The sequence below is a fragment of the Melopsittacus undulatus genome, chromosome 19 (genome assembly GCF_012275295.1).
Source record: "Melopsittacus undulatus isolate bMelUnd1 chromosome 19, bMelUnd1.mat.Z, whole genome shotgun sequence".
NCBI lineage: Eukaryota > Metazoa > Chordata > Aves > Psittaciformes > Psittaculidae > Melopsittacus > Melopsittacus undulatus.
The window spans coordinates 2,816,906-2,844,293 of record NC_047545.1 but is presented as its reverse complement, the minus strand read 5'-3'; the positions used below and the strand labels follow the sequence as shown (position 1 = coordinate 2,844,293).

General features: G+C 64.7%; 5 protein-coding genes across 10 annotated transcripts in view; 4 read left to right on the top strand and 1 right to left on the bottom strand.

The window, feature by feature from the left end:
• The window catches only part of SEMA6B (semaphorin 6B), a 36,369-nt gene extending 31,208 nt beyond the window's left edge, over positions 1-5,161 (top strand). Inside the window, exons 8-17 of the mRNA XM_034070926.1 lie at positions 51-170; positions 275-363; positions 797-1,014; positions 1,111-1,242; positions 1,617-1,766; positions 2,300-2,494; positions 2,842-2,982; positions 3,192-3,269; positions 3,436-3,494; positions 3,579-5,161. Coding sequence (XP_033926817.1) covers positions 51-170; positions 275-363; positions 797-1,014; positions 1,111-1,242; positions 1,617-1,766; positions 2,300-2,494; positions 2,842-2,982; positions 3,192-3,269; positions 3,436-3,494; positions 3,579-4,552 — 2,156 coding nt within the window. The 3' untranslated portion in view covers positions 4,553-5,161. The remainder of the gene's footprint in view (positions 1-50; positions 171-274; positions 364-796; positions 1,015-1,110; positions 1,243-1,616; positions 1,767-2,299; positions 2,495-2,841; positions 2,983-3,191; positions 3,270-3,435; positions 3,495-3,578) is intronic.
• Positions 5,162-5,962: 801 nt separating this feature from the next.
• LRG1 (leucine rich alpha-2-glycoprotein 1) lies at positions 5,963-7,164 on the top strand. Its single transcript, XM_034070934.1, has 2 exons — positions 5,963-6,014; positions 6,151-7,164. The coding sequence occupies exon 2, from the start codon at positions 6,160-6,162 to the stop codon at positions 7,162-7,164; it is 1,005 nt and encodes a 334-aa protein (XP_033926825.1). The 5' UTR covers positions 5,963-6,014; positions 6,151-6,159.
• Positions 7,165-8,187: 1,023 nt separating this feature from the next.
• Positions 8,188-12,012, top strand: LOC115946211 (perilipin-3-like). Of its 3 annotated transcripts, XM_034070817.1 has the most exons (8): positions 8,188-8,253; positions 8,929-8,987; positions 9,062-9,260; positions 9,509-9,591; positions 9,676-9,883; positions 10,413-10,597; positions 10,682-10,795; positions 11,359-12,012. In XM_034070817.1, the coding sequence occupies exons 2-8, from the start codon at positions 8,940-8,942 to the stop codon at positions 11,776-11,778; spliced, it is 1,257 nt and encodes a 418-aa protein (XP_033926708.1). In that variant the 5' UTR covers positions 8,188-8,253; positions 8,929-8,939; the 3' UTR covers positions 11,779-12,012. The 3 variants fall into 3 exon arrangements, with proteins under 3 accessions (XP_033926708.1, XP_033926707.1, XP_033926706.1); XM_034070816.1 differs by having other exon boundaries at positions 9,065-9,260; positions 9,509-9,883; XM_034070815.1 differs by having other exon boundaries at positions 9,509-9,883.
• A 970-nt stretch (positions 12,013-12,982) lies between these two features.
• LOC101871646 (perilipin-3-like) lies at positions 12,983-15,393 on the top strand. The gene is made up of 8 exons (XM_034070813.1): positions 12,983-13,040; positions 13,104-13,161; positions 13,324-13,519; positions 13,768-13,850; positions 13,927-14,224; positions 14,319-14,509; positions 14,589-14,711; positions 14,784-15,393. The coding sequence occupies exons 2-8, from the start codon at positions 13,111-13,113 to the stop codon at positions 15,126-15,128; spliced, it is 1,287 nt and encodes a 428-aa protein (XP_033926704.1). The 5' UTR covers positions 12,983-13,040; positions 13,104-13,110; the 3' UTR covers positions 15,129-15,393.
• Positions 15,394-17,134: 1,741 nt separating this feature from the next.
• On the bottom strand, positions 17,135-26,492 carry HDGFL2 (HDGF like 2). 4 transcript variants are annotated; one of them, XM_034070909.1, is made up of 16 exons: positions 26,366-26,492; positions 24,587-24,663; positions 24,369-24,507; positions 22,627-22,806; positions 22,186-22,302; positions 22,027-22,098; positions 21,704-21,851; positions 21,464-21,539; positions 21,082-21,367; positions 20,427-20,521; positions 19,905-19,975; positions 19,523-19,593; positions 18,599-18,700; positions 18,292-18,505; positions 17,615-17,738; positions 17,135-17,478 (listed from the first exon to the last, which is right to left on the bottom strand). In XM_034070909.1, exons 1-16 carry the CDS (start codon positions 26,435-26,437, stop codon positions 17,409-17,411), a joined length of 1,914 nt encoding a protein of 637 aa, XP_033926800.1. In that variant the 5' UTR covers positions 26,438-26,492; the 3' UTR covers positions 17,135-17,408. The 4 variants fall into 4 exon arrangements, with proteins under 4 accessions (XP_033926800.1, XP_033926802.1, XP_033926803.1 ...); XM_034070911.1 differs by having other exon boundaries at positions 17,135-17,475; XM_034070912.1 differs by lacking the exons at positions 24,369-24,507; positions 24,587-24,663 and having other exon boundaries at positions 26,366-26,484.
• Positions 26,493-27,388: the final 896 nt, after the last annotated feature.

Below are 27,388 nucleotides of genomic sequence, written 5' to 3'. Positions count from 1 at the left end.
GCTGTGCTCTCTGCCCCCTGCCCGCACCCCTGACACCCCTCTCCATGCAGGGGGGATGCTCTTCACCGCCACTGTCACCGATTTCCTGGCCATCGACGCCGTCATCTACCGCAGCCTTGGGGACAGCCCAACCCTCCGCACCGTCAAACACGACTCCAAATGGTTCAAAGGTGCCTCCCCCTGCGCAGTGCCCACCAAGTGCCATGCCAATACATGGCACATGGCCCCTTCACACCATCCCGGGACATCCCTGACCCTGCCACTGTCCCCACAGAGCCTTACTTTGTGCACGCCGTGGAATGGAGGAGCCACGTCTACTTCTTCTTCCGGGAGATCGCCATGGAGTTCAACTACCTGGAGAAGGTGGGAGAAGGTGGCATCCGTCCGGGTGGATGCTAGAGAGGGGCTCTTCACTGGGGTCTGTAGCGACAGGACAAGGGGTGATGGGTTCAAACTGAAACAGGAGAGGTTCAGGTTGGAGTTAAGGCAGTTCCTTCCATGTGAGGCTGCTGAGGCGCTGGCACAGGGTGCCCAGAGCAGCTGTGGCTGCCCCATCCCTGGCAGTGTTCAAGGCCAGGTTGGACACAGGGGCTTGGAGCAGCTGCTCCAGTGGAAGGGGTCCCTGCACACGGCAGGGGTTGGAACTGAATAATCTTAAGATGCTTTCCAGCCCAGACCATTCTATGATTCCATTATTCTATATCCCCATGGTGGCCTGAGACATCCGTGCTGGGAGCAGGGATAAAGGGACAATCTCAGGCCTGGGTTCCGGGTGATGATCGTTTCCACCCCATAGGTGGTGGTGTCCCGGGTGGCCCGGGTGTGCAAGAACGACATGGGGGGCTCACAGCGGGTGCTGGAGAAGCAGTGGACGTCCTTCCTCAAGGCCCGGCTCAACTGCTCCGTGCCGGGAGACTCCCATTTCTACTTCAACGTCATCCAAGCCGTGACCGACATCCTGGAGCTGGACGGGCGCCCCGTGGTGCTCGCTGTCTTCTCCACGCCTGCCAACAGGTTGGACACCCTTGTACCCTGCTGAGGGCTGGGCTGGGACACAGAGGGGACATGGGGAAGGGTTGGGGTGCTCACCCCATGCCCGTGTCCCTGCAGCATTCCTGGTTCGGCCGTCTGTGCCTTTGACATGACCCAAGTGGCTGCTGTCTTCGAGGGACGTTTCCGGGAGCAGAAGTCACCCGAGTCCATCTGGACGCCCGTGCCCGAGGACATGGTGCCAAAACCCCGGTGAGTGGGGACAGGGATGGGAGCAAGAAGGTTGGGATGGGCAGGAAGGGGCATGGGAACAGGGATGGAGACAGGGACAGCCAGGGTTGGTACCCGCAGGGAGAGTGATGGGAGTGAGCGAAAGATTGGGGATGGGGACAGTGACAGAGGTGGGAACAGGAGTGATCAGGGCTGGTACCCGCAGGAAGGGTGGTGGGGATGGGGATGAGCATGACTCTAAGATGATTGGGATAGGGATGGAGATGGGGACAGGGGCAGGGATGGGAACAGGAGTGATCAGAGGTTGGGCATGGGCATGATGATGAGGACAGAGATGATGACGGGGACAGGGCCCCATCATGTTACTGGGGACACTGAGGGGTGCCCGGCCGCAGCCCCGGGTGCTGCGCTTCCCCCGGGATGCGCTACAACTCCTCCAGCTCCTTCCCGGATGAGATCCTCAACTTCGTCAAGACACATCCACTGATGGACGAGGCAGTGCCGGCAATGGGCAACGCACCCTGGATCCTGCGCACCATGAGCCGGTGGGTGCTGGGTGCTGCTGGGTGCTAGTGGGTGCTAAGGGGTGCTGCTGGGTGCTGCTGAAGCCTTGCATGTGCCAGTACTCAGAGATTGGATAAATCCTGTGAGCTTGTCTCATCCTAATGAAATGTGCCTTAATTCCTGCTGATGGGAATGGATCCAGTCACTGCGTCCAGCAAGGGTTGGGACAAGGATAAGGGGCTGAGGATGTGGGGATGAGGACCAGGACACAGGGCTGGGTTTGGGGACCAGTTGGGGTCCTGCTGACGGATCAGGGGCATCTGGGCTGGTTCTTTATTGGGATCTGAGCAGGATCTCAGTTGGAATCCAGATGGATGCAGGTGGGATGTGGTCAGGATCCTGAGTGGGATTTGGGGTGAGGAATGGTTGGGGTCCAGGATGGGTCTGACTGGTTCCTGCACAGGATCTGGAGTAGTTTCCATTTGGGATCTGCACACCCCATCCCCCTCCTTGGGCCCACCCTGCCTCAGTTTCCCCTCCCCTCCCTGATGCCAGCTCCATTCACACCACACAGATACCAGCTCCGCAAGATCGTGGTGGACACCGCGGCAGGGCCGTGGGGCAACCACACCGTGGTGTTCCTGGGCGCCAGCACTGGCACCGTCCTCAAGTTCCTCATCCAGCCCAACGCCAGCTCCAGCCCCGCGCCTGCCATTCCCGGCAGCCAGAGCATCTTCCTGGAGGAGTTCGAGACCTACCAGCCTGGGAGGTGGGTGCTGGAGACAGACACTGGGGGGATGGACAGAGGGATGGAGAGAGGGAGGGAGGGAAGGACAGAGGGAGGGAGGGATGGATGATGGACGGAGAGATAGATGGAGGGATGGATGGATGGGTGGATGGAGGATGAATGGAGAGATGGATGGATGGATGGATGGATGGAGGGATGGGTGGATGGATGGAGGGATGGGTGGGTGGATGGATAATGGATGGAAGGAAGGGATGGGTCAGAGGGATGCAAGGTGTGTGTGGGCCAAAGCAGGGGTGTGTGAGATGCCCCCCTCTGGCCCAGCGTCTGGGGCGCAGCAGGACCAGGGCCACGCTGAGCTCTGTCCCCAGGTGTGGCCGGGACACGGCAGACGAGCGGCGGCTGCTGGGGCTGGAGCTGGACAAGGCAGCAGGGTCCCTGCTCTTGGCCTTCCCACCCTGCGTGGCCAGGGTGCCGGTGGCGCGATGCCAGCAGCACTCGGGCTGCATGAAGTGAGTGTCCTGGTGGGCAGGGATTGATGGGGGGGCTTGGGAGGAGCTGGGGATCACATCCCGGTGCTGGGATCGGCCTGGGAACGGCTCAGCACAGCTGTGAGCAGTAACAGGGGAAACTGAGGCACGGCGCTGAGCCAGGGTCCTCGTGGGGGCCGAGGGTTTGTCCCCCTCATGGGGGGGATCCTGACTTCCCTGCTTCCTGCCAGGAACTGCCTCGGGAGCCAGGATCCCTACTGTGGATGGACACCGGAGGGCTCCTGCATCTTCTTGGAGCCCAGCCCCAGGTAATGAATGCTGCCAGGCCCATGGCAGGGGGGCCACTGGGGGACGTGGTGTGGGGGGGACAACAGGAGTGCCTGCACCCCTCTACTGCTGAGACCCGGCCAATTCATCACTGGCTGCAGCAAGCTGGGACCCCCTCACTCCCCTCCTCAATTTGTACCCCCCCAGGGTTGCCTTTGAGCAGGACATCACCGGCGGCAGCACATCCCATCTGGGCGAGTGCGAGGGTGAGTGCAAGAAGGATGGGGCACGGGGACGTGGTAAGGCCACAGATCCCCACCACGACCGTGTCCTCCCCATTGCCCCCCCAGGGCTGGTGACAGAGAGCTTCGTGGACGAGCCGGACGGGCTGGTGTCGGTGAACCTGTTGGTGATCTCCTCCGTGGCCGCCTTCGTCATCGGCGCCGTCATCTCGGGCTTCAGCGTGTGCTGGTTCATCGGGCACCGGGACCGCAAGGAGCTGGCGCGGCGCAAGGACAAGGAAACCATCCTGGCTCACAGCGAGTCCGTGGTGAGCGTCAGCCGCCTGGGCGAGCGCCGGGCGCGCAGCGGCCAACCCGGCGCCCTGCTGGCCCCGCTCATGCCCAACGGGTGGCCCAAGGACTTGGGGAAGGTCGCCCAGCACGACCTGGACTCGGGGGTGCTGCCCACGCCGGAGCAGACCCCGCTGCAGCAGAAGCGCTGCCCCGGAGCGCTCCAGAACTGCACTTGGGAGCAGAGTCACAACATCATCAACGCCGCGCTGCGGGACCCCGGTGGCTCCGGTACCACCGGCACCGGGCGGCTCCACGCCGGCTCTGCCCGCCCGGCCCGCGGCATCCCCCTCTCCTGCCACGCCATCCTGGTGGATCAGGAGCTGGAGGCTGAACTCAGCGACTCCTCGGGGGACGGACATTGGGGTCGGGAGCCTCAAGAGGGTCCCCGCACCCGGCAGCACCCCCCCGCCGGCACCCGCCGTGCCCCCCGCAGCTCGTACGGTGACTTCTCCGGCACACCGCACCCCAGCCCCGAGCGCCGCAGGGTGGTTTCGGCACCCGGGGGGGAAGGGGGTGACTTTACCAAGGGGCCTCCTTGGCACCCTGACCAGCTGAACTTCAACGCCAACAACGGCACGGGCCGCACCGGCGCCCACCTCAAGAGGAACCACACGTTCAACAGCGGTGAGGGTGCTTACGGGAGACACGGCTCAGGGGCACGGGCCCCCAGCACCGGCCCCCCGCGGGCCCTGACGGACCTGCAGCACCTCCTGCGCTACGGCGTGGAGCGGACTCCCTCGGGGAAATAGGTTCCCACCGTGTGTGTGTGTGTGTGTGTGAGTGTCCCCCAGCACTCCCTGGGGACAAGGATGGGTGGCCAGGGCAGAGCTGCGGGCATGGGGCGAGAAGCTGCATGGGTGGGGGGGGACACAGGCACCCCCTGGGTAGGGTTTGGGGGTGTCCCCGGCTGGCAGTGGGGCAGTGCCCCACACTCCGGCTGCTTTGCCCTGGGTCCCAGGGGGCGTCCGTCCATCCCGTCCCCTCCCCAGGCTGGACCCAGGGATGTGGCACCCTGGAAGGGGATCCCTGGGGGGCAGCAGGATGGACACACGGACACAGCCGAGGAAGAGTGGGGCTGTGCCCCTCACCCTGCAGCCCCTCGGCTCCATCAGCTGCACCCAGGCACCCCAAGAAAGGGGCTTAGTGGTGCTGCAAGCACCCTGGGGACACCTGGCCCGGGGGTGCGTTGGTTGTGGTGATGGGACACGGTGAACTTGTGAGGTGCAGTGGGGCGGAGGAGCCCCCACATGTGTGATATCTGCGGATGGGGCACACTCACACTCCTAACCTGGGGTCAACCCCTGCCCAGAGCCAGTCTGGGGGGACCTCATCCATCCACCCCTCCTGGAGAGCACAGCCAGGGGATGGGGGCATCGCTGGGGCTGGGGGGACCCCACCGAACCCACTCCCTGCTGGCAAAGGGGCCCTTTTGGTGCCACACGGGGTTGGCGGGTCCCTGGGGGGGGTGGCAGGTCCCCGGGGGGGTGGCAGGCTGTAAATAGGGTGGGGGGCGGCGGGCGCCCCCCCCCGCGGCCATGCATGCGGCCGCCCGCGGTCTGTACCCCGCGGCCCCAATAAACGCCCGTTTACCGGAGGCAACTCCCCCCCCGCCGCCGCCTCGGAACCATCTGATCCCCTCCCCCCGGGAGCTCCCCCCTGCGTCGGGGGCAGCACCGGTCCTGGGGGGTGGTCTGGTATGGGATGGGGGAAGGGGTTGGAGGGTGACATGCGGGACAAAGCCCCTGAACCACACTTACCCCTCTCCACACCACGCACCCCATTGCAGTGCCAACACCCCCCAGCACCCCTAAACCCATCCCCAGCCCCTCTCCCATGCAACGAGCTCCTCAGTGCTCTGCCTGCAGTAGCCACCACCCATGGGCCATGCCACGGGCCCACTCATGGGGCTTTGCCATGCACCCATCCCATGCTGTGCCTCAGTTTCACCCATGTGGGTGTGCAGCACAGTGGTGTGATGGGTGCTGGGGTCCCTGGGAATCCTGAAGTATAAGAACGGGGTGACAGTGCTGCAAGAGCCATAGGGCTCAGTGGGGACGTGGGGATGCCACCACCCTGGCCCTGCCCCGGATGCCAGCACCCTGGGGGATGGCAGTGAAGGCAGCAATTTCCCAACCGGTACCAGCAGCTGCCCCGGGTCATAGCCACCGAGGAGAAGGGACGGTCCCAGGGAGCTCCACCGGGGTTGGGAAGGTGAGGGTAGGGCTGGGGGTGTCGGTGTGGGGACCAGGGTGCGGGACATGGGGCTCAGGGCACCTTCCTGCTGTGGGGTGAGCTGGCAGCGGCAGCGCTTGCACAATCCCCGGCTGACGCTGGCCGCTGCCCGCAGCGCGGCACCATGATGGCACCGGCCCGGATCCTGCTGCTGGTGCTGGCTCTGCTGCCGCCGGGCCCCGCCGAGCCCTGCTCCCCGCTGCCCAACGCCACCCGGTTCGTCTGCACCGAGCCCACGCTGCGCTCCCTCCCCGCGGGGCTGCCGCGCACCACGATCGCCATCTCGGTGGAGTTCACGGCGCTCGCTGCCCTCTCGCCCTCCGCGCTGGTGCCGGTGCCGCACCTGCAGGAGCTGCACCTCTCCTCCAACCGCCTGGAAACGCTGCCCGCGGCCCTGCTGCGCCCCGTGCCCGCGCTGCGCGTCCTCGACCTGACCGACAACCGCGTGCTCGACCTGCCCCCCGACACCTTCAGCAGCAGCCGGCACCTCCAGCACCTGGTGCTGCGGGGGAACCGGCTGCGGGCGCTGCGCCCCGCATGGTTCCAGCATCTTCCCCGCTTGCTCTGGCTCGACCTGGGGGCCAACGCGCTGGCGGCGCTGCCACCGGGGGCTTTCCAGCCCCTGCGCTCCCTGCGGAGCCTGGATCTGTCCCGCAACCTCCTCGCGGCGCTGCCGCCGGGAGCCCTGGAAGGGCTGGGGGCGCTGGAGCGGCTCGACCTGGAGGGGAACCGGCTCCTGACGCTGCCCCCCGCAGCCTTCGCTCCCGCACCCGCCCTGCGCCTCCTGTTCCTGCAGGAGAACGAGCTGCGGGAGCTGCCCCCCCGCATCTTCCTCCCCCTGCGCCACCTCCGTGTCCTGGACCTGGCCAGGAACCGGCTGCGGGCGCTGGAGCTGCCCCCCCGCGGCCCCGGCCCCGCGCTGGACCTGGACCTTTCGGGCAACCCCTGGCACTGCGGGTGCGCGCTGCGGGCGCTGCTGCGGAGCGCGGCCCCGCTGCTCGCCGCTGCCGCCGACACCCGCTGCGCCAGCCCCGCGCACCGCCGGGGGCAGGAGGTGGCTGCGCTGAGCGGGGCCGGGGCCGAGGGCTGCGAGCACAAGGGGGACGGGCAGCAGTCGCCGGGCCCATAGGTGAGGGGTTTGGGGGCACCGCAGGGGTCGGGGGTGCCACCTCCCGCCCCGCTGCTTTGTCCCCAAGCCCATAGGAGCTTTTCAGGGGAAACCGAGGCAGGGAGAGCCGGGCTGCAGCTCCTCTCTGTCCCCCTGCTGCGGTGCCTCTCCCAGTGCCCCCCAGCCCCACCGTGGCTCAGGCTGTCCCACGTCCCTGTCCCCATCCTGCTTTGGTCATGGCCCAGTCCCCACCACACAAAAGTACATTAAATGCCATCACTTGGAGCCACCACGCTTTCTCCTGTGTTTCATCCTATGAAGCCCTAGTGACGGGCACCACATCCCCCAGCCGTCCCTGTCCCATTCTCTCTGTGTCCCTGCCTGTGCCTGTCCCCATCCAGGCACCGTTCTCCCCCGGGGATCACCCAGCACTCCCAGGCACTGCTGTTCCCTGCCCTGAGCACCCACAGGGGCCAGGGCAGACCGGGGGCCCTGAGCGGCTCTGCTTGGCATGGGGACACCTGGCTTGGGGACATCGGCATGGAGATGTCTGGCATGGGGACACCGGGCACTTGGTGTAGGGACACCTGGGGGGGTGTGGAGACACTTGGCATGGAGATGCTTGGCAAGGGGACAGCTGGCATGGGGACACACATCAAGGGGACGCCTGGCATGGGGACATTGAGCAGTGGCTCGGTGCCCCTGGCCACCTCCCGGGGACGGGGTGACCCTGTCGTGCCCCCCCCGTGTTCCTTACCATGTCCCCCCTCCCTGCCATGCCCCCGTGTTCCCCACTGTGACTCCCACGTGCCCCCCCCGTGTCCTCCCCATGTTTCCCCCCGCACCCCCCGTGTGACCCCCTTGTCTCCCCACCTTCCCCCCCCCCGTTTCTCCCCCTTAGGGCCTGGGCCCGGATCGTGCCCCGCGCACGTGGCGACCACCCCCTAACTCCCGCCCCTGGTTCCCGCCCCTCCATCCTAATTGGTGGAGACGAGTCCCTCCCCTTCTCTGATTGGCTTCCGCCGCTGACTGGGAATACGACCCTGGGCGGGAGTCGGGATCGCGACAGGGAATCGCGACCGGGGATCGCGACCGGCCCCGAGCCCCAGGGTGAGGAGGGCTCCGGGACTCGGAGGGGGGAAGCGGGGCCGGGGGGGGGGGGGGCACCTCCGGCGGGGTTCGGGTGTTCATGGCCCGGGGGTCTGCGGGGACTGCAGGGGGGCAGAGCCGCTGCGGCCGCAGGGGTGGGGAAGGGGAGTCCCCGGTGCCCCCCCAGTGATGGGACCCTGGGAGCAGCAGGAGGACACCGCAAAGCTCGGAGATGCTGCCGGGGGGCTCTGGGGGGAGCCACCGGTTGCTCCGCTCCCTGCCGCAGGTCCCGGGGCTGCCCCGGCAGAGGTGGCGGTGACCGGAGGCACGTCCACGCTCGGGGCTTGCGAAAGGAGGTCCCAGCCCTGGCTTCCGGCTGAGTCACCCAGAAACCCTCCCGGGCCCAAACCCGGGCTGGGGAAACCCCTCCTGCTAAGGCAGGGGACCAGCTCCGTCCCCAAACCGCTTCCAGGCTCCCCCATGACACCGCCTTGAGTAGCTCCAAGGCTTCTCACTCATGTAGTGGGTCTCAGCCCTCTGAGGAGTAAAGGTTGGCTTGGGGGACATGGAGGGATTCAGCCCCACCGTGTGCTGCTTCCCTTGGCATGGAGAGGGGTGGCTCTGGGGCTGAGGGTTCCCACTGGGCTCAGCCCCCACCATTGGCACCCCATGATCTTGCTCTTCCTCCCATTGCAGCCACTGCTGCCATGTCATCCGAGAGCTCCGTGCCACGCGAGGATGGGCAGGAGCTGAAGGTAGGGGTGCAAGGAGCGCTGAGGGGGGTCTGTGGGTACCAGCGGTGCCCCCAGCTCACCACCAGCACCTCCAGCAGAGCGTGGTGAGCCGGGTGGCCAGCCTGGCCCTGGTGAGCTGTGCCTGCGGTGCCGTGTCCACGGCTTACAGCTCCACCAAGGAGAGCCACCCCTATGTGCGCTCCGTCTGTGATGCTGCCGAGAAGGGGGTGAAGACGCTGACGGCGGCGGCGGTCAGTGGGGCACAGCCCATCCTCACCAAGCTGGAGCCGCAGTGTGAGTGGGGCTGGGGAGGGTGGGGATGACCCCAAAACTGGCCCCTGCAGAGCCCTGGAGGGGCAGCAGAGCAGGGAAAATCTGGTTTCTTATCTGTTGCTTCCACCTCTGGTGAATACAAGGGGCTGGAGGAGGCTGTGAGGGGGATACAGGTGAAGCCCATGAGCTTTGTGGTACCCCAAGGCCGGTCCCTATCAGCGCTCTGGCACTCAGCAGAGTGTTAAACCCATCTGTGCTCCCCTCTCCAGTGTCCACAGCCAATGAATACGCCTGCAAAGGGCTGGACAAGCTGGAGGAGAAGCTGCCCATCCTGCAGCAGCCCCCGCAGAGGGTAACGTCTGCCCTGGGTGATGCGGGGGGGGCTGGCGCTGGGCTGGGGGCTGGCGCTTGGCGTCCCTGTGCTGTCCCCTCCCAGGTGGTGGCAGGGACGCGGGCGCTGGTGTCCTGCACCGTGGGGCTGGCACGTGGAGCGGTGCAGGGCGGCGTGGCCAGGACCTGCTCGGCGCTCAGCACCGTGGCTGAGTCCCGCGTGGGCCAGATCCTGGCCACGGGGGTGGACACGATGCTGGGCAAGTCAGAGGAGCTGGTGGAGCGATACCTGCCCGGGACGGACGAGGAGCTGGGTGAGTGTTAACAGGGCTCTGAGCCATCTCCTCAGTCCAGGGGTGCTGGAGCCCCCCATTGCTCAGCATCACCCCAGCATCGCTTGCACCCAGTGGTCCCTCTGCAGTGCTGAGCCCCATGGGATGCTCATGGCCACCACGCAGGGGATGATTCCCACCATCGGGAATGCTAAGGCGGGGAAGACAACACTGCACAGGGTGACCTCTCACCTGGAAACCAGAAAGCAAATATAGCTCCATGCAGGGTATTTATAGCTCAGCACGGGGCAGTGGTGGGCAGAGCTGGCCCCGTGTCATGGCAGAGGTGACCGGAGACACCGCCTGGCTCCTGGTGGCACCTCCACATGCACCCAGTGGCTGAGCATCATGGGGTGGCACCTCCATGGGGTGCCGAGCTCCAGGGATGCTCCGAGGTTGGGCTCTTTGGTCCAGGCAGCGCTGGGGCCGCGGTTGGACCTGATCCTCTTGAAGCCCTTTTGCAACCCGGGTTGTGCTGCGGCTCCCTGTGGGTCTCACCCTGTCCCTGCAGCACCGACGGGCACAGAGGTGGCAGCGCTGGGGCAGCAGAGGAGGTGGCAGAGCTACTTCATCCGTGTGGGCTCGCTCTCGGCCAAGCTGCGGCACCGGGCGCTGCGGCGCTCGCTGGGGGAGCTGCAGCGGGCACAGCACAGAGCCCGGCACGTCCTGGCCCAGCTGCACCGCGCCTTCGAGCTGGTAAGGATGCGGTGGGGACCCTGCCAGCAGCAGGGGGTGCTGGCACCCCCTGGGGTGCTCCCACCTCGCTGCCCCCCCCCGCAGATCGAGCAGATGCGGCAGGGCACGGACGGACCCCTGTATGGCACCCGGCAGCGGCTCCACCGCATGTGGCTGGAGTGGAGCCAGCAGGAGGCTGTGCCCATGGAGGAGAGCGAGGTACGGGGCTGGGTACCCATGGAGGACACGGAGGGGTGGGATGGGGGCTGTGCCCATGGAGAAGACAACAGCAAAGGGCTGGGGTATCCATAGATGACACTGAGGTGTGAGGGCCTGTGGCCATGGTGGAGGTCATGGTATGAGACCAAGGTACCATAGAACACACTGAGCTGGGACCATGGAAGGCAATGAGATATGGGTTTTGGGTTTCTGTGTGTATGGAAGGCAATGAGATACGGGGTTGGGGTCTGTGTGTATGGAAGGCACTGAGATATGGGGTTGGGGTCTGTGTGTATGGAAGGCACTGAGATACGGGGTTGGGGTCTGTGTGTATGGAAGGCACTGAGATATGGAGTTGGGATCTGTGTGTATGGAAGGCAATGAGATATGGGGTTGAGGTCTGTGTGTATGGAAGGCACTGAGATACGGAGTTGGGGTCTGTGTATATGGAAGGCACTGAGATACGGGGTTGGGATCTGTGTGTATGGAAGGCAATGAGATATGGGGTTGGGGTCCATGCCCATGGAGGACACCATGGCCCAGGGGTTCCCCCGCACCCGCAGGTGGAGGCACGGACCCTGGCCATGCTGCGGGGGCTCCTGCACCAGCTCCACGCTGCCTGCACCCGTGTGGCCGCCAGCATCCGGGGCCTGCCCAGCAGCGTGCAGGAGACAACGGGACACGTCCGGCATGGTGTGGAGGGCATCCAAAGGTCCCTGTCCCGCGCCCGCTCCCTCCATGACCTGTCAGAGCTGGTGGTGGCACAGAGCAGGGAGACGATGCTGCGGGCGCAGCTGAGCATCGACGAGATGCTGGAGCACGTGGGGGAGCATGCGCCCCTGCCCTGGCTCGTGGGGCCCTTCGCCCCAGCCCTGGTCGAGTACCCAGAGGATGCCCCCTTGGAGATGGCCAAGTGGGAGGGTTGTGACACGGTGGAGGGGACGCACCACATCCACACCGCACCACAGCACAAACAGCGCTGAGCCCCCGGCACTTCAAACTGGGGCAGCACCCACAGCAGCGAACCCCATCCCTGCTGGGGACGAGGTGACGTGGACACGGTGACCGGTGTGGGACCCGTGATGCCGCACATGGGGGACTGGTGAGGGGATGGTGGCACATGGAGGAAGCAGCGTGTGCGGGTGTCCTGGAGCACGGGGAGCATCCGGATGTCTTCTCTTAGCAGCTTCAACGCACTTTAAAGAAGTAAAACAACTTTTTAGGCCTTAAAGTGATTCACAGTCCCATGTGGTGACGCCAGCACTGCGCCGGGGGGCTCGGCACGGGCGACAGAGATGCGGCTGTGGGATGGGGAGCGCACGGTGGGTGCTTGGACAGGGAGAGCCGGATGGGTGCTGGTGGGTGCTGCATGGAGGGTGCCGGTGCTGTTGGACTGTGACCAGCGGTTACCGTGTGGCACCGAACTTTGTCCCATTGTCACCGCGGCAGGGCTGGGCTCTAGGGCTCCCTCACATCGGGTTGCAGCGTGGCCACAGGACCCACAGGGCTGGCACCAGGGCCCCGGGATTGCCCTTCCTCCTGCCACCGGCACCCACCGGGACCGGCCTGAACCGGGACAGGTGATGGGGGGCACTGGGATGCTCCCGATGGGAGGGGGATTTGGAGGGTTCTGTGCCTGATCTGACCCGGGGTCGGTGTCAGGGGCCGTGGGTGCAGCCGCGCTGGGGAGATCCGGTCCTTGTGTAGGGGTCAGCGCAGCCCCGTCCCTGGGATCCGGCCCCGGAGCGATGCGGTCGGGGGGAATCCGGTCCTTGGAAGGGGGGGGGTCAGCGCACCCCGGTCCAGAGGGGATCGGTGCATCCCGGTCCAGAGGGGGTCAGCGCACCCCGGTCCAGAGGGGATCGGTGCATTCCGGTCCAGAGCGGTCAGCGCACCCCGGTCCAGAGGGGATCGGTGCATCCCGGTCCAGAGGGGGTCAGCGCACCCCGGTCCAGAGGGGATCGGTGCATCCCGGTCCAGAGGGGATCGGTGCATCCCGCTTCAGAGGGTATCGGTGCATCCCGGTCCAGAGCGGTCAGCGCATCCCGGTCCGGGGGAGCCTCGGGGCCGGCCCCGGTCGGGGTCGCTGCAGCCCCGGCCCCGCCGCTGCCCGCGGGTCGGGGCTCCCGGACCGCCCCGGGCCGGCCCCGCGGGGCGGGTCCCGGTCACATGCGCTCGGGGCTGGCCCCGCTCTATAAAGGTCGGAGGGGAGGGAGGGGGCGAGCCCAGAACGGAGCTTCCGGAGGTGAGTTGGTGCCCGGCCCGGGGCTGCCCTGGGGTTCCCCCGCTCACGGTTCCCCCTCCCCAGCCTCGCCATGGCCGCCAGCGAGCCCGGGACGGCGCAGCCCAAGGCTGAGGAGGCGCAGGTGAGTGCGGAGAAGGAAGGGTCCGGGGGGTCCCTGCCGGGGCACAGGCCCTTAGGGCACCTGAGGACCCCAAAGCCATCCTCGGGGGCTTGGGGGTCCCTTATTCCCTATGCGATTTGGGCGCTATCGTTACCCCCCCCCCCGTCCTTCTGGTGCCCGCAGAGCATCGGGTCGCGAGTGGCCAGCCTGCCGCTGGTGAGCTCGGCCTACGGGATGGTGTCCACGGCCTACAGCTCCACCAAGGAGAGCCACCCCTATGTGCGCTCCGTCTGCGATGCTGCCGAGAAGGGGGTGAAGACGCTGACGGCGGCGGCGGTCAGTGGGGCACAGCCCATCCTCACCAAGCTGGAGCCGCAGTGTGAGTGGGGCTGGGGAGGGTGGGGATGACCCCAAAACTGACCCCTGCAGAGCCCTGGAGGGGCAGCAGAGCAGGGAAAAGCTGGTTTCTTATCTGTTGCTTCCACCTCTGGTGAATACAAGGGGCTGGAGGAGGCTGCGGGGGGGATACAGGGGAACCCCATGAGCTTTGGGGTACCCCAAGGCCGGTCCCTATCAGCGCTCTGGCACTCAGCAGAGTGTTAAACCCGTCTGTGCTCCCCTCTCCAGTGTCCACAGCCAATGAATACGCCTGCAAAGGGCTGGACAAGCTGGAGGAGAAGCTGCCCATCCTGCAGCAGCCCCCGGAGAAGGTACCGTGTGGGGTGGGCTCAGAGCATGTGTCCCCTCCCCGACCTGCTTCACAGAGGGGTGTGTGTGTGCCCCCAGCTCATCTCGGACACCAAGCAGCTGGTGACCTCCACGGTGACAGGGGCCAGGGATGTCCTGAGCAGCAGCGTGGCCGGGGCCAAGGACGCGGTGACCAGCCGGGTGACGGGCGTGATGGACATGACCAAAGGGGCCGTGCAGGGCGGCGTGGAGCTCACCAAGTCTGCGGTGAGCAGCGGTGTCAGCACCGTCATGGGCTCCACCGTGGGCCAGATGGTGGTGAGCGGGATGGGCTCTGTGCTGGAGAAGTCGGAGGAGCTGGTGGACCATTACCTGCCCATGACGGATGAGGAGCTGGGTGAGGAGCTGCTCAAAGCCCCCGAGGGTGCCCACTGGGTAGGGACTGAGCAGGGCCGTTGGCTCTACATGGGGATGTGGCTTCTGTCCCACAGCCAAGCTGGCCACGGCCGTGGAGGGCTTCGAGCCGGAGCAGCAGCGGCAGCAGCAGAGCTACTTCGTGCGCTTGGGCTCGCTCTCGACCAAGCTGCGGCACCGGGCGCTGCAGCACTCCCTGGGCAAGCTGCAGAGCGCCCGGCGCAGCAGCCAGGAGGTGCTGGCCCAGCTGCAGGGCACCCTGGACCTGGTAGGACCCATCCCCAAATGTGCCCCCCCGCCTTTGTGCCGCAGCAGCGCATCCAGCCTGGGCTCTGCTCTCCCCGCAGGTGGAGCACCTCAAGCAGGGCATGGATCAGAAGCTGCAGGGGGGGCAGGAGAAGCTGCAGCAGCTGTGGCTGGAGTGGAGCAAGAAGCAGCCGGGCAGTGGCAAGGAGCTGGTGCCAGGGGAGGCAGGTGGCGGACGGACGGACGGGGGGTTCCATGGGGTCCCCATCCCCTGACGGTGCCGTTGTCCCCCCCAGGCGGTGGAGTCGCGGGCGCTGGCCCTGCTGCAGGGTTTGAGCCAGCAGCTGCAGAGCTCCTGCCAGCCCCTGGTCTCCAGCCTGCAGGGGCTCCCTGGCAGCCTCCAGGACACGGCGGGGCAGGTCCGGCACAGCGTGGAGGGGCTGCGGGCGGCGCTGGGCTCCGTCGCCTCCCTGCAGGACGTGACGGGCACGGTGCTGGCCCAGGCTCGTGCCAACGCTGCCAGAGCGCGGCAGCTTATGGACGAGCTGGTGGAGCACGTGGCTCGCAACCCCCCCCTGACCTGGCTGGTGGGACCCTTCGCCCCCTCGGGCCACAACGCGGTGGAGCTGGAGATGAAGTAGCAGCGCCTGCATCATCCGCAGGGCTGCTTGGTCCAGCCCTGCCCAGCCGCAGTGGAGCATCTGCTACCCCCTGCCTGCCCCACATTGCCCATAACCTTAGTGCTGGGCCTGCAGTCTTGTGCCTCGGTCCTCCCAAGTGCCTTGGGGGTGACTTCCAGCCCCTGGTTCGAGCCCCCCCCTTCTCCCCTCATCCTCGGTGCCTTCAGCCCTCCCTGGTCTGTGTACTCGGGACAGCTCCCCAAGCAATAAACTGGTTAGTTTTGCATGAGCCTCTCTTGTGTTATGGGGGGTGGGGCATCGGGATCCTCATGGTTCCATCGACCCCAAACGGGGCTCTAGGAGGTGATGATGTCATAGCCCTGTGTGACCTCACAGCACCCGAGCCTTGGAACAGAGAGGCAGGAGGGTGCTGAGCCCGCAGGACCCCACAGCGCCCACAGGACACCACAGCGCCCACAGGACACTGGCCTTGGCCTTCCTCCACCATGGTTGAGGGTGAATGAACAGGGCCCCCCTGACCTCCCCCCAAGCCCCTTTGCCTGTCCCCTGCCCTTGTGGGACCAGGCCCCCCCCAGCTTAAGGGCAGGACCTGCTAATTGTATTGATGATGCTCCCATCATACGCTGGGAGCAAACAGGGCCCCCCTATGCCCTCATCCCATGCAGCACCGGTTCCAGCACCCTGCTCTACCCCCTCCAGTGCCAACAGCCACAGGGCACTGGCTTGGGATGCAGCACTGCAGCAGCGTAACCCCAGGGTCCCCCTATGCACCCCTCAAAGGAGCTGAGCCCCAAGGCCCCCGTCTTGGCTCCCCCCCAGGCACAGCTGGATCCCAAGATCCCACCCGAGCTCCTGTGTCCCTCTTGGGACGCTGCAGCTGAAGTTCCCACCTTGCTTGGGGACCCCCATGCATCCAAACCAGCACCGGCATCCCCTTGGTTGCAGCCACCACCTGAGGGGAGGGGAGGGGGGGACCCCCACCATGTGTGTGTCCCCCATGGCCAAAGTTCCATTTCCACCCCTGCAGAGAACACAGGACACGGTGCAGCAAGAGCCCCCGTGCCGCTGGTGCAGCGGCTGCAGGACATGGTGCAGCAGGTCCTGCACTGGGCACAGCACAGCATCGGTGAGGTCCAGAACACCTTCAGGCAGGCATGGACCGTGTGGGAGCTGCTGGGGACCCTGGTGGCTGAGCTCTGGGCGGATCTGTTTGGTGTACCTGCTCCAGCACCCGCTGCTGTGGTAGAGAGAAACGTGCTCCAACATGAACCAGCTCCAGCTCCGCGTGAGGGCTGAAACCCTCCTTGCCCCAGCAACAAGGCTCTGATCAACATCACATCTCTATCTTGGTGCTAGTCCATGCTTTGTCTGCAATGATGGGGGCTGCAACAGCCAAGGCAATGGGGGAGGGGGGACACCCATGGAATGACCTTGGATCTGCCTTGAAATCAGGGAATCAGGGCATGGTTCGGGTTGGAAGAGATCTTAAAGCTCATTCAAATACCCCTGGGTGCTGGCCCAAGGGGGGGGTCAGGGTGGGGCTTAACCAGCCCCTCCTGGGGCACAGGGACACAGCCCTCGGTCCCCATCTGCCATCCCCAGCATCAGGAGCTGGGTTCCCCCAATGTCCCTCCCCATCTCCACAGCGTGAGGTTGGATGGGGCTGAGCACAGCCCTGTCCCCCCTGGTCCCCCCCGCCCCGTCTGCCCCTGCCCTATTGGGCAAGAGGCAAAAGGTTTTAGTTGGGGTTTGTTTCTGGAGCATGAAATCAGCCCTGGAAAAACAAAAAGGAGCCAGCCTGTCCCCAGGCCAGGGTTACAGCAAGAGCAGGCTCCGAGCGGGGCCAGGGCATGGCCACAAAGGGGACTCGGAGCTGGAACATCCTCACTTTCCATGGACAAAAGCTTTGGATCGTGGCGAAAGAGCAGGCAAAGGGGCAGGGCTGGTGCCGAGGGGTCCCAGGGGCAGCTCTGGGCAGCAGAGCCTCAAGAACCACACGCTTGGGCTTCATTAAAAAACCCCTTTATATTCACTTCATGTGGGTTGAAATCACGAGAAATCAGGGAGGAGGGAAAAAAAACCCAACCCAAACCCAACCAAACTGAAGCAAACGCAAGGGAACCAACCAGGAGCCAAGCGAGGGGACAAACACAGACAAAGCAGCAGGGCCCGGCCGGGACACAGGACGAGACCCAAGCACATCAGCTGCTGCGGGACGGGAAGGGACCCGGGCAGGGGCCGAGCAGAGGAAGGTTCCCTCGTGGCCCCTCCTCCTCCTCCTCAGCTCTCCTCCACGTCCTCCCCAGCCTCCAGCCCGGCTCGCTCGGCCTTGGGATAGTCCTGCACGCTGCTGGCGAGAGCAGAGGCCTCAGCAGCCCCTTTCCCACATCCCGGGCTCATTCCCAAGCTGAACCCCCCCCAGCATCCCCCCTGTGTGAGCCCGGCCTGGCCGTGCTCCAGAGCAGGGGGTCCCCCCTCACGCTCACTTGTTGTGGGGCTCCTCCGGGGATGCCTCCAGCTCTCCGGCCCCTGGCCCTTGGCTTTTGTCCTTCTCCTCTGTGCCCTCCGCTTTCTGGGACAGGGATTCACCGTTCACAGGACCTGACAAGTCTAAAGGGAAGAGAGGCTCAGGCACACAGCTCCTCACGCTGAACCTCCTTCATCCCAAGGCCCTGTGGCCACAGGTTGTCCCCATCCAGGCACAGGACACCCAGCCGAGCACAGCAGGGACCTCAGGTCTGGCCTGACCCTGACACCCACAAGAAGGGCCCCAAAGCCTCCATTCCCCCTCCCGAAGCAGGCGTCAGGGCGGGTTTTCCCCAGCAGCTCCTCTGGGAATGCTGTTGCAGCATCCCTGGGACGGCCCCAGGCAGGAGCCAGCGGCCAAGGGCATCTCTGCTCCTGCAGCTCCCTGCCAGGAGCCAACCCCAGCCCAGAGGCACCCAAAGGCTCTGAGCTTTGCCCTCTGCTCTCAGTGCTGCCAGCGCTGCCTGCTCACTGCGGTGCCACTCCAGCAACAAGGGGCTGGAGCTGCCCCCGTGGCTGCCAACCCCTGCAGCACCAAGAGCAGGCCCTGCCCGTGGGCCCCGGGGATTGGAGATGCCCTGGATGGCTCCGTGCCCGCTCCGAGCAGGGGCCACCCCGAGCCGCGCAGCAGCGTTACCAGCACTCGGCTCCTCGTCACCCTTCTCACTGCGTGGCTCCCCTCCTGCCAGCTTCTCCTGCCCCTTCTCCGCCTCCCCCTTGTCCTTCTCAGCCCCGGCTTTGTTGGCTTTCTGGATGGCCTCCATCTTCGGTCCGAGCACACGCGACTTCAACCGGGTGTAGACCTCAGCAGCTTTCTCCATCACGTCCTTGTTTGCTTTATAGCGACGGATCTGCACCAGGAAGGGAGAAGGAATGGCCTCAGGGCTGGGCTGGCCCAAGCAGGCTCCTGGCTCCCTGCAGAGAGGAGGAAGCCTCTGCCCTACCTTCTTCAGTGTGGCCACCACGTCAGTGTGCTTCTGGAGGATGTGAGAGGTGACCTGGAGCGTGCCCAGCTCTTCCAGTGCATTCAGACACCGCTTGATGTCCTGCATGGGTGACACCAACATCAGAAGGTGCCTGAAAGGCTCCCTGTGGGCACCGTCCCCTCCTGCCAGCCAGAAAGGCAAGAGGAGGCACAGCCAGGCTGAGGACCCGCAGGGATGGGAGCTGGGCTGAGGACCCACAAGGATGGGAGCCAGGCTGAGGACCCACAGGGATGGGAGCCAGGCTGAGGACCCACAAGGATGGGAGCCAGGCTGAGGACCCACAGGGATGGGAGCCAGGCCGAGCACCCACAGGGATGGGAGCCAGAATGAGGACCCGCAGGGATGGGAGCCAGGATGAGGACCCACAGGGATGGGAGCCAGGATGAGGACCCACAGGGATGGGAACCAGGCTGAGGACCCACAAGGATGGGAGCCAGGCTGAGGACCCACAGGGATGGGAGCCAGGCCGAGCACCCACAGGGATGGGAGCCAGAATGAGGACCCGCAGGGATGGGAGCCAGGATGAGGACCCACAGGGATGGGAGCCAGGATGAGGACCCACAGGGATGGGAGCCAGGATGAGGACCCACAGGAATGGGAGCCAGGATGAGGACCCACAGGGATGGGAGCCAGGCCGAGTGCCCGCAGGGATGGGAGCCAGGCTGAGGACCCGCAGGAATGGGAGCTGGGCTGAGGACCCGCAGGGATGGGAGCCAGGCTGAGGACCCACAGGGATGGGAGCCAGGCTGAGGACCCACAGGGATGGGAGCCAGGCTGAGGACCCACAGGGATGGGAGCCAGGCTGAGGACCCACAGGGATGGGAGCCAGGCCGAGCACCCACAGGGATGGGAACCAGGCTGAGGCCGCAGCAGGGAACGCACCGGGTTATCCACCTTCAGCGCAAACTTGATCTCACTGTGGAGCTTCTGAAGTTTCTCTTCCACTGTGGGCTCTGGAGCAGCAAGAAAGAGACCTCAGTGTCATGAGGCCACCAGGGATCTCTCCCCCAGCAAGAGGCTGGTTTCCTCCTCCATCTCCAAGGTCAAACACAAGGCCAGGGGCCTCTCTGAGGAGGAGGGGTTGGGGATGTTTGTAGGAAGTTCCCTATTGCCTCTGCACACCCTGCGCTGCTCAACATGAGGCCAGAGCCCAGCAGCACCACACTGATCCCTGCGGGAAAGATCCCTGCTCTTCCCTGGGACAGGGGAAACCAACCCTGGCTCCCTTCTCTCCCTCTGTGATGATGAGCAATGAGGCTCTCACCCTTTTTCTTCTCCATCCTCCTTTCAGGCATCAGGTCGGGTTTCTTCCGGCCTCGTTCCACTTTCAAGGCTCTGTGGAGGCAAAGCAAGAGGGAAGATTGCTCATGGGCAGCCCCTGCTCAGTGCTGGGCTCACAGGGAGGGTGATGGCGCTTCGAGTGTGCAGCCCAGAGCCCTGCCATGATGCCAGGCACACATCCCAGCTCCCAGGCAGCAGAGCCCTGAGGCAGCAGCTCCCCCATGGCCCAGCTCCCCGGGACTGCAGCAAGGCAAAGCCCCAGTGATGCCCCAGACATCTTCCTCTGGGATATGAAAACCAGCAGGGAAGCTCCTCAGCCTGGTCCCCCAGCACCTCCTCCAGCCCCTCCAGCTCTAGGAGGCAGCAGGGAAGGGACCTGCCCCTTCCATGGGTGCTGCTGGCACGGGCAGCTCCATGGGAGCCCCTTCCGCCCCCAAGGGCTGGGCTGAGCAGCAGCAGAGCGACAGCAGAACCCAAGGACAAAGCTGCAGGAGGAGGTGCTGACTTGTTCCGTGGCTTCTCCTCTGCTCGGCCCCTCTTCTCCTTCTGATTTGGTTTCCTTGACAACTCCGAGGGCTGCTTCTTTGCTGGCTTCTTTACCTTGGAGGAGAGAACAATGCAGGCGAGAGGCTGAGCCCTCCCTGCTGCAGGGGGAGAGATGCCACAGCCATGGCCAGCAATGACAGCGGCCACCCCACTGCTGCCAGTTTGGGTGCAGGGGCAGAAAGGTCTCAGCTTGCAGCACAAGGAGTGCTGCTCCAACAGGGAATGTCCTGGTACCCAGAGCAGCCCTCCCACAGCCTGCAGCACCCAAACAGCTTCCACACATCAGCATCTTTGTGCTGCCTCCCTGGTTCTCTTCCACGGGGAGGAATGGGACCTCACCTCTGCCCATGGGCAGTGTGGCTCCTGAGAGTCCTCCACAACCCTTCCTGTGCTTCCCATCCAGCTGATGCCCCCCAGGTGGGAGGGAGAGCATTGTGGAGATGCAACACCAGAGCTGGATGGGTATCCTGGGCCAGGGGAAGAGCTCCCATGTGAAAGGCATGGATGTCCCTATGGACACAACCCTTCCCAGCGCTGCATGGACAACCCCAGTGTAACGGAAGGTCCCTGCAGGTTGCTGATCGCTGCCTGCTTGTCCCTAGCTCTGCACTCACCTCTTTCTCCAGCTCCAGCTCAGAGTCCGAGGAGGACGGGGCCTTGGCCCGGCCTTTCTGGCCCTTTTTGGCCACTTCATCCTCTGCGCTGCTGTCCGAGTCCGAGTGCACCTCCTCACTCTTCTCTGCCTTCTCCTTCCTCTTCTCTTTCTCCTCCTTCTCCTGCTCCCGGAGCCGACGGATCTCTTCCTCCTGCTCCCTCTTCCTCTTCTCCTCCAGCTCTCGCCGTCGTTCCTCATCCCTCCTCTTCCACTCGCTGATGCGGTCCACATCACTGTCGCTGTCACTGCAGGGGATGGAGCTCACTTGGATCCCTTGTGCAAAGGGGACGGGGTGAGGCTCTGGCCCAGCCCCGAGGGTGCTGGGTCCCCGTTGGTCTCACCTCTCGCTGCTGGAGCTGGTTGGGACACGCTCAGGCTTCGGTTTCCTGCCACGGGGCTTGGGAGGGGGCTTCTCAGCTGCAAGACAACAGGGAGATGCTCAGCAGGAGCCCTGGGTGTCCCTCTGTTAATAACAGCCCCAGACTGAGGGGGCAGAGGGCTCTTGAGATGGGCTGGAAGGTGACTGCGGCAGAAGGAGCCCCCAGAGCCAGCAGTGGCAGAAGCAGCCTCCTCAGTGTTACCTGGCTTCCTGCCCCGTGGAGCCTTCTTCACAGACACATCTGAGTCCGAATCCGAGTTGGAGTCTGACTTGGGCATGTTCACAGTCGCGTTCCCCAGCTCCGAATCCGAGTCTGCTTTGGAGTCTGAGTCAGAGCCGGACTCCACTTTCTGCAGGCACAGAGTGGGGTTGGAGCATGGCAGCACAGGGTGCAAGCAGGCCATTGAGGCACCCACCAGGTCCCCCCAGCACTGAGCCTCCATCCAGAGCCCTGCACCCCTGCTCCAGGCAGTGCAGACCCCACAGACCCCTCTCATGCAGCACCACAGACTCGGGGTCTCTTACCTTCTTCTTCCTCCCCACCGCCGGCATCCTCCGTGGAGCCCTGGCCACTGGCTTCTTTTCGGGAGTGAAGTCCTGGAGGAAAACACAGGAAAAACCATGGAAGTGTCATGATGCTTTCAGAAGCCAGTGAGGCTTCAGCACATCCCAAACTCCTCTCACCTGGTCACTGTTCTTTTCTGACTCGGAGGATGATTCCGAGTTCTCCTCTTCCGTCCCAGAGGGGCTGCCCTGATCCAGGTCACTGGAAGATTTCCGAGGCCGTTTTGCCACTGGCATCTGGTATGTGAGGAATGACAACATGAGAGAAGCTCATTCCCCTCCACGCATAGCACAAAGGCAGGGAAGGGGATGGCCCAGCTCTTCTCGACCCGGCCTGCAAGAGCAGCTTCTCCTCTAGGATGCAAACTGCACCAGGGCTTGGCCATGGCACCACCTCACAGACAACAGGAGACAGGCACTAAACCCCTTTCCCATGGGAGAATCCAGAGGGAGCTGCTTTCACCACCCCCTCCTGCCATGCTGTGGGGTGGATGGAAGCTCCGTGATGGACCCAAGGACCTCCTGTCCCCAGCTCATGGCACCACCTCAGCCTGCACTCACCTTCATAGGCAGTGGTTTCCGCTTGAGCCCGCTCTGGTCGCTGCCTCCATCAGAGTCCTCCTCGCTTTCCATCTTCTCCGTGGTGACTCCGGCCATGGCAGCGTCTTCCTCATCATCCCCAGCATCGCTTCCCCCCATCGGGTCGTTCTCGGGCACGTCGCTGTCGGAGGAACTCGCGGGCTACGGACACGGGGACAAGAGGTGGGTTATGGCCTGGAGGGATGCACAGGGAGTGGGGCAAGGAGAAGGGGCACAGGAGGGTGGCGAGCGATGGATGCAGCATGGAGCAGAGGGGTGTGAGCAGAGGTGTGTGGCACAGAACCCCTCAGCATGGCTCTGGGCAGCAGTAGAAGCCCTTCAAGGAGACCCTCAGCAAACCCCTCATGCAGCACCTGAGAGCACCAGCAACACTGTCCCTGCTCAGCCTTCACCCCTTGCCAAAGACCCTGCAGAAACCTCATCCTGACAACCCCTCCTGGGCAAGCAGACCCCAGCCCCCCACAGCCCTCGTGGTGCCTCCAGCGTTCCCCTCCGGTGGCCACCAGGCCTCTTCCTCCTCGGATGGCTTCACCCCACAGCACTTCACACACCTTTCCCACTGGAAAGGTCTCTGTGAGAAGTCCAGCACGGCGACCAACGTGCATTCCAGTTGGCATCTCCCACGTCCTGTTCCCTCAATCCCATGTAGGAAAGGTCTTCAGGCTTCTCACCAGCCCATCAGGAGGTTCCTTGCACAAGGACATCGCATCCAAGCTCCCATCTTCCAGACTGATTCACTGCATTCACACATGGCAGGACTGGTGTTCCCTAAGCCAGGATTCTTCCAGCACTGGAGCCTTCCTGCTTCCTTGTCCTGGACTGTTCTGGGCACCTGGCTTCAGTTAGGTCCCAAACCCAACAAAGACCTCTCCTTCAGTCTCTTCTGCTTCTCCAAGCAGTTTGGCCTCAAGATGCAGTTGGTGTTGACGAGCCCTGGGGAGGCCACTGGTGTCACCACGGTCCCTTCATCACAGCAGGACCCTCACCAATGGGTGTCTTGTGGAGCCCTTGCACAATGCAAGTGCTGGCAATCAACCTCCCAGCTGGAGCTGTCCTCCAGCTCTTGAGCATCTCCATGGCCTCACCTTCCCCTACATCTGCAGCCTTGGGCCCGAGCACCTCCTGCAGCTCAAACCACGTCCTGAGTCCTGCCCTGGCAGCAGCACAGCCGAGGGGCCCGGCTGCCTCCAGACCCTCTTGTCCTTGCAGCCCACCTGAACCTCCTCAGACCAGCTGCCTATGAAGCTGCTTTGGACGCCTGCTCTGAAGATCGCTGTATAAGAGGCTGCACCACACAACTATGGGTCTGAAATGTCCACACAAGCAACTGACAGCCAAGAGCCATCTCCTGGCCTGCTCAGAAGCTCACTGAAGGAGCAGCCCAGTGGCTTTTGGCTCAGGACCTCAGAGATGGATGAAGAGCAGGCGGTGCCCAGCAGTTCGCACGCAGGAGCCTCGAGCTGAGCAAGCCTCAAGTTCTCTCTGTGACAATGAACTCCTCCACGGCTTGGGCAAGCAGCACAAAGCACAAGCCCCGATCCACCTCAAAGCTGGGGCAAAGGCGTCTTCCTCCAGAGGAGGAGGAAGAAGGGAGAGGGCAGGGAAGGGAAGCAGCCCTGAGGAAGGCGGTCTGGGAGCTGGAAGCACATCAGCACGGCAGCAATGAGAAGCAGAGAGAGGAGGGAGGCAGGCGCTGCACTCACCGGGGGGGCACTGTAACTGGCGTGGGGGTTGTTCTGGATTTCCCACAGCCCCTCGTTGAAGCCTTTCCTCTTGTTTGGTTTCCCATATTTGTCTTTGTATTTCTCATAAGGGAAGAGATCTTTAGGGCCCAAGAAGGCGCTGGAGAGAAACAAAGCAGAGGTGAGGCCGGGGCGGCAGCGGGGGCGCAGCCCGGAGCGGGGAGCGAGGCAGCGCTTACGTCTCGTGGGTGCCGAAGAAGAAGATGGGGTACTTGTTCGGGGGGGGTTTCACGGCGCCGTCCGCGATGTCATCGATCTGAAAGGAAACCCAAAGCAGGGGGTGGTCAGTGGGAGCAGCCGGAGCACGTCCCCTCGCAGGCAAGCACGGACACGCGGGATCTCTACAAGAGTAACAGAAGGGATCCTCGAGGTCGTCGCTCCACCGCCGGGCTCAGCGCCCAGGGAAGCCTTGTGCTACTCCCCAGAGATCCATCGCCCACGGGAAGCCCCCTCCGGCTCCAGAGGGTCCTTCCTGGCTGCAGACCGGCCGCAGGACAGGCCCCGGGGCCGCCCCATCTTCATCCAGCGCCCGTCCGTCCGCTCCGCCTGGCCGGGAGCCTCGGGGTGCTGGGGAGGTCTTCAGGGGGAGCCTTCCCCAAAAGAGCAAGCAGCTAAAGCAGGAGGGGCCGCAGCATGGAGGGACCGAGTCCTCTCGGCACCAGCTACGAGAGCAGAGCACGGGCATGGCGGGGATGGCGGGCATGGAATCCCAGTCACGGCGCGGTGCAGCCAAGCAGCGTCGTCTCCAGCACCCTGAGCCTCCCCGGTACCTGCAGCATCTTCCCATTGGATACCTTCAGTGCATGAACCTGCCTCACCAGGCACCACCACGGGCCCCATCCGAGCCCCCAGGCGAGCAGATCCTGCCCTGCTCCATCGCATCTCCTCCAGGCACCACAACGCTGTCACCCGGTCACACGCACTCCATCACCCACAGAGCCTGCCCCTCGCAGGTGCCCAGCGGCAGCCACCCACATGTGTCCCCCCATCCCTGACAAGGGACAGAGCCCCAGACCCCTGCTCTGTGCCCCCCCACAGACAGAGGGTGGGTGATGTCCGGGCAGGGAGCTGGGAAGGGGAATGGGGGTTTCTGGAGGGGCAGTGGGAGGATGAGGATGGAGGGTGAAGGGAAGGGATGTGAGGGACACCCCGATGGGGCTCGGGTGCTGGAGCACCAGGTCTTTGGTCCCTCCCAGCAGCAGGGAGGGTCCCCAGCGCTGAGGTCCCGTGCAGTCACCCCAAGGGAGCCAGGATCTCCCCTGGGTGCAGGGGGATCAGGAGGGCTGGGGCTGTCAAACACCTCCTGGGCACAGGTCCCCCAGTTCCCCCCCCTCCCCATCCCACAGGCACCAGTGTGGGACCCTCAGCCCGGCGCTGGCCCCCTCCCAGCACCGGTGCCCATGCGGGACCCCAGCTCCAGTCCGGGACCCTTGGCACAGGCTGGAGGCTTCTCCATCCTGGTACCTGTGCGGGTGCTGGGAACCCGCATCCCTCCTGGTGCGCGCACCCATCCCAGCAGTGCCAGCACCGAGCCCTCATCCCGGCACAGAGAACGGGAGCCCCCATCCCGGTCAGAACATCCCATTCTCACACCGGGTCCCCATCCCAGTGCGGGTGCTGGCACAGGTCACCCATGGCAGCACCAGGTCCCCAGCCCACAACAGATCCCGATCCGGGCCCCATCCCGCTATGGGACACCCCATACCGGGTCCCCACACATCCCGTTATGTCACCTCCCATCCCGGTACGGGATGCTCCGGCCCAGCACCACGTCCTCACCCCGGGACAAGCACCGTTATGGGATGTCCACCCCAGATCGGGTGCTGCTACCAGTCCCTCACGCTGGTACCGAGCCCCATCCCGGCACAGGTCCCGTTATGGCACCTCCATTGCGGAGCGGGCCCGAGCCGCTGCTCGCCCGCACCCCGGTCCCGGTGCCCCCGGCGCCGCGGTCTCACCCGTGCCGGCCAGTGCGGGTACCCCTTCATCTTGGCGAAGACGAGGTCCCCGGCCTTGAAGCTGTGCGGCATGGCGGCCGCGGGCGGGCGGCGCAGGCCGCGGGCACCACCGGGCAGCGGCGCGGCGGCGGCCCGGCCCGCAGGATGTCCCGCCCCCGCCCGCGGCGCCAGCTCCCATTGGCTCTGCGCAGCGCCGCTCAGCGCTCTCATCCAATAGGAGCGGAGAGAAGGCACGGCGGGATAACGGGATTGGGCCGCGCCGCTAGAGGCGCCGAGGAGAGGGGGCGCTGAGGGGCGTGGCCAGAGGGGGCGGGGGTGTGGGGTGGGGACAGGGCGGGGGTATGGGGCAGGATATAGGGGGTGGGTCAGGGCTATAGGCAATGGGATAGGGCTGTAGGAAGGAGGTCAGGGCTATGAGGTGGAGGTCAGGCTACAGGTTAGGAGCCAGAGCTATAGATTATGAGCTAGGACTATAGAGTGTGAGTCAAGCAATAGATTATGGGCCAGGGCTATGAGCTAGGGCTACAGGTTATGGGCCAGGGCTATAGATATGAGCCAGGGCCATAGGGAAGTGGCCAGGGCTATAGCATGTGGATCAGGACCATAAGCTATGCATAAGGCTATTGGTTATGGGTTAGGGCTGGAGGATGTAGGCCAGGCTATATGTTATGGACCAGGGCTATAGGGTGCGGGTGCGGCTGTAGGTTATGGGTCAGGCTATAGGCTATGGCTCAGTCTGCCCAGAAGCTCGATTCCTAAACCTGGTTTTAATGGGACCCGGCTCCTCTGCGCGTGCTCTGGGGGCAGGGTCCGGCACCAACCCCAAACCACGGCCACGACAAAGCCTCCGTGGGGTGACTGCGGCCCCGAGGGGCAGCGGGCGGTGATGGGCGGCGGGCAGTGCCCGGCAGCGCCAGGAGGGGACGTTCCTTTAACGGCCCTTCCAACCCATCCCATCCCATGACCCCAGGCCGCATCCCAGGCTGTGCCGCATCCATATCCATGTGCACCCTATGGTGTACC

What these genes read in the sequence shown, in the direction of transcription:
- HDGFL2 (XM_034070909.1), bottom strand. Translation starts at nt 26,437, where the DNA reads ATGCCGCACAGCTTCAAGGCCGGGGACCTCGTCTTCGCCAAGATGAAG. An exon ending in GGAAACCACTGCCTATGAAG is followed by an intron (nt 22,303 to 22,626) that starts GTGAGTGCAGGC and finishes CTCACATACCAG; the next exon opens with ATGCCAGTGGCAAAACGGCC. An exon ending in TCCACGGGGCAGGAAGCCAG is followed by an intron (nt 21,540 to 21,703) that starts GTAACACTGAGG and finishes GTTGTCTTGCAG; the next exon opens with CTGAGAAGCCCCCTCCCAAG.
- LOC115946211 (XM_034070815.1), top strand. Translation starts at nt 8,940, where the DNA reads ATGTCATCCGAGAGCTCCGTGCCACGCGAGGATGGGCAGGAGCTGAAG. An exon ending in TGCACCGCGCCTTCGAGCTG is followed by an intron (nt 10,598 to 10,681) that starts GTAAGGATGCGG and finishes CCCCCCCCGCAG; the next exon opens with ATCGAGCAGATGCGGCAGGG. An exon ending in TGCCCATGGAGGAGAGCGAG is followed by an intron (nt 10,796 to 11,358) that starts GTACGGGGCTGG and finishes CCGCACCCGCAG; the next exon opens with GTGGAGGCACGGACCCTGGC.
- LRG1 (XM_034070934.1), top strand. Translation starts at nt 6,160, where the DNA reads ATGATGGCACCGGCCCGGATCCTGCTGCTGGTGCTGGCTCTGCTGCCG.
- LOC101871646 (XM_034070813.1), top strand. Translation starts at nt 13,111, where the DNA reads ATGGCCGCCAGCGAGCCCGGGACGGCGCAGCCCAAGGCTGAGGAGGCG. An exon ending in CCAAGGCTGAGGAGGCGCAG is followed by an intron (nt 13,162 to 13,323) that starts GTGAGTGCGGAG and finishes TGGTGCCCGCAG; the next exon opens with AGCATCGGGTCGCGAGTGGC. An exon ending in CACCAAGCTGGAGCCGCAGT is followed by an intron (nt 13,520 to 13,767) that starts GTGAGTGGGGCT and finishes TCCCCTCTCCAG; the next exon opens with TGTCCACAGCCAATGAATAC.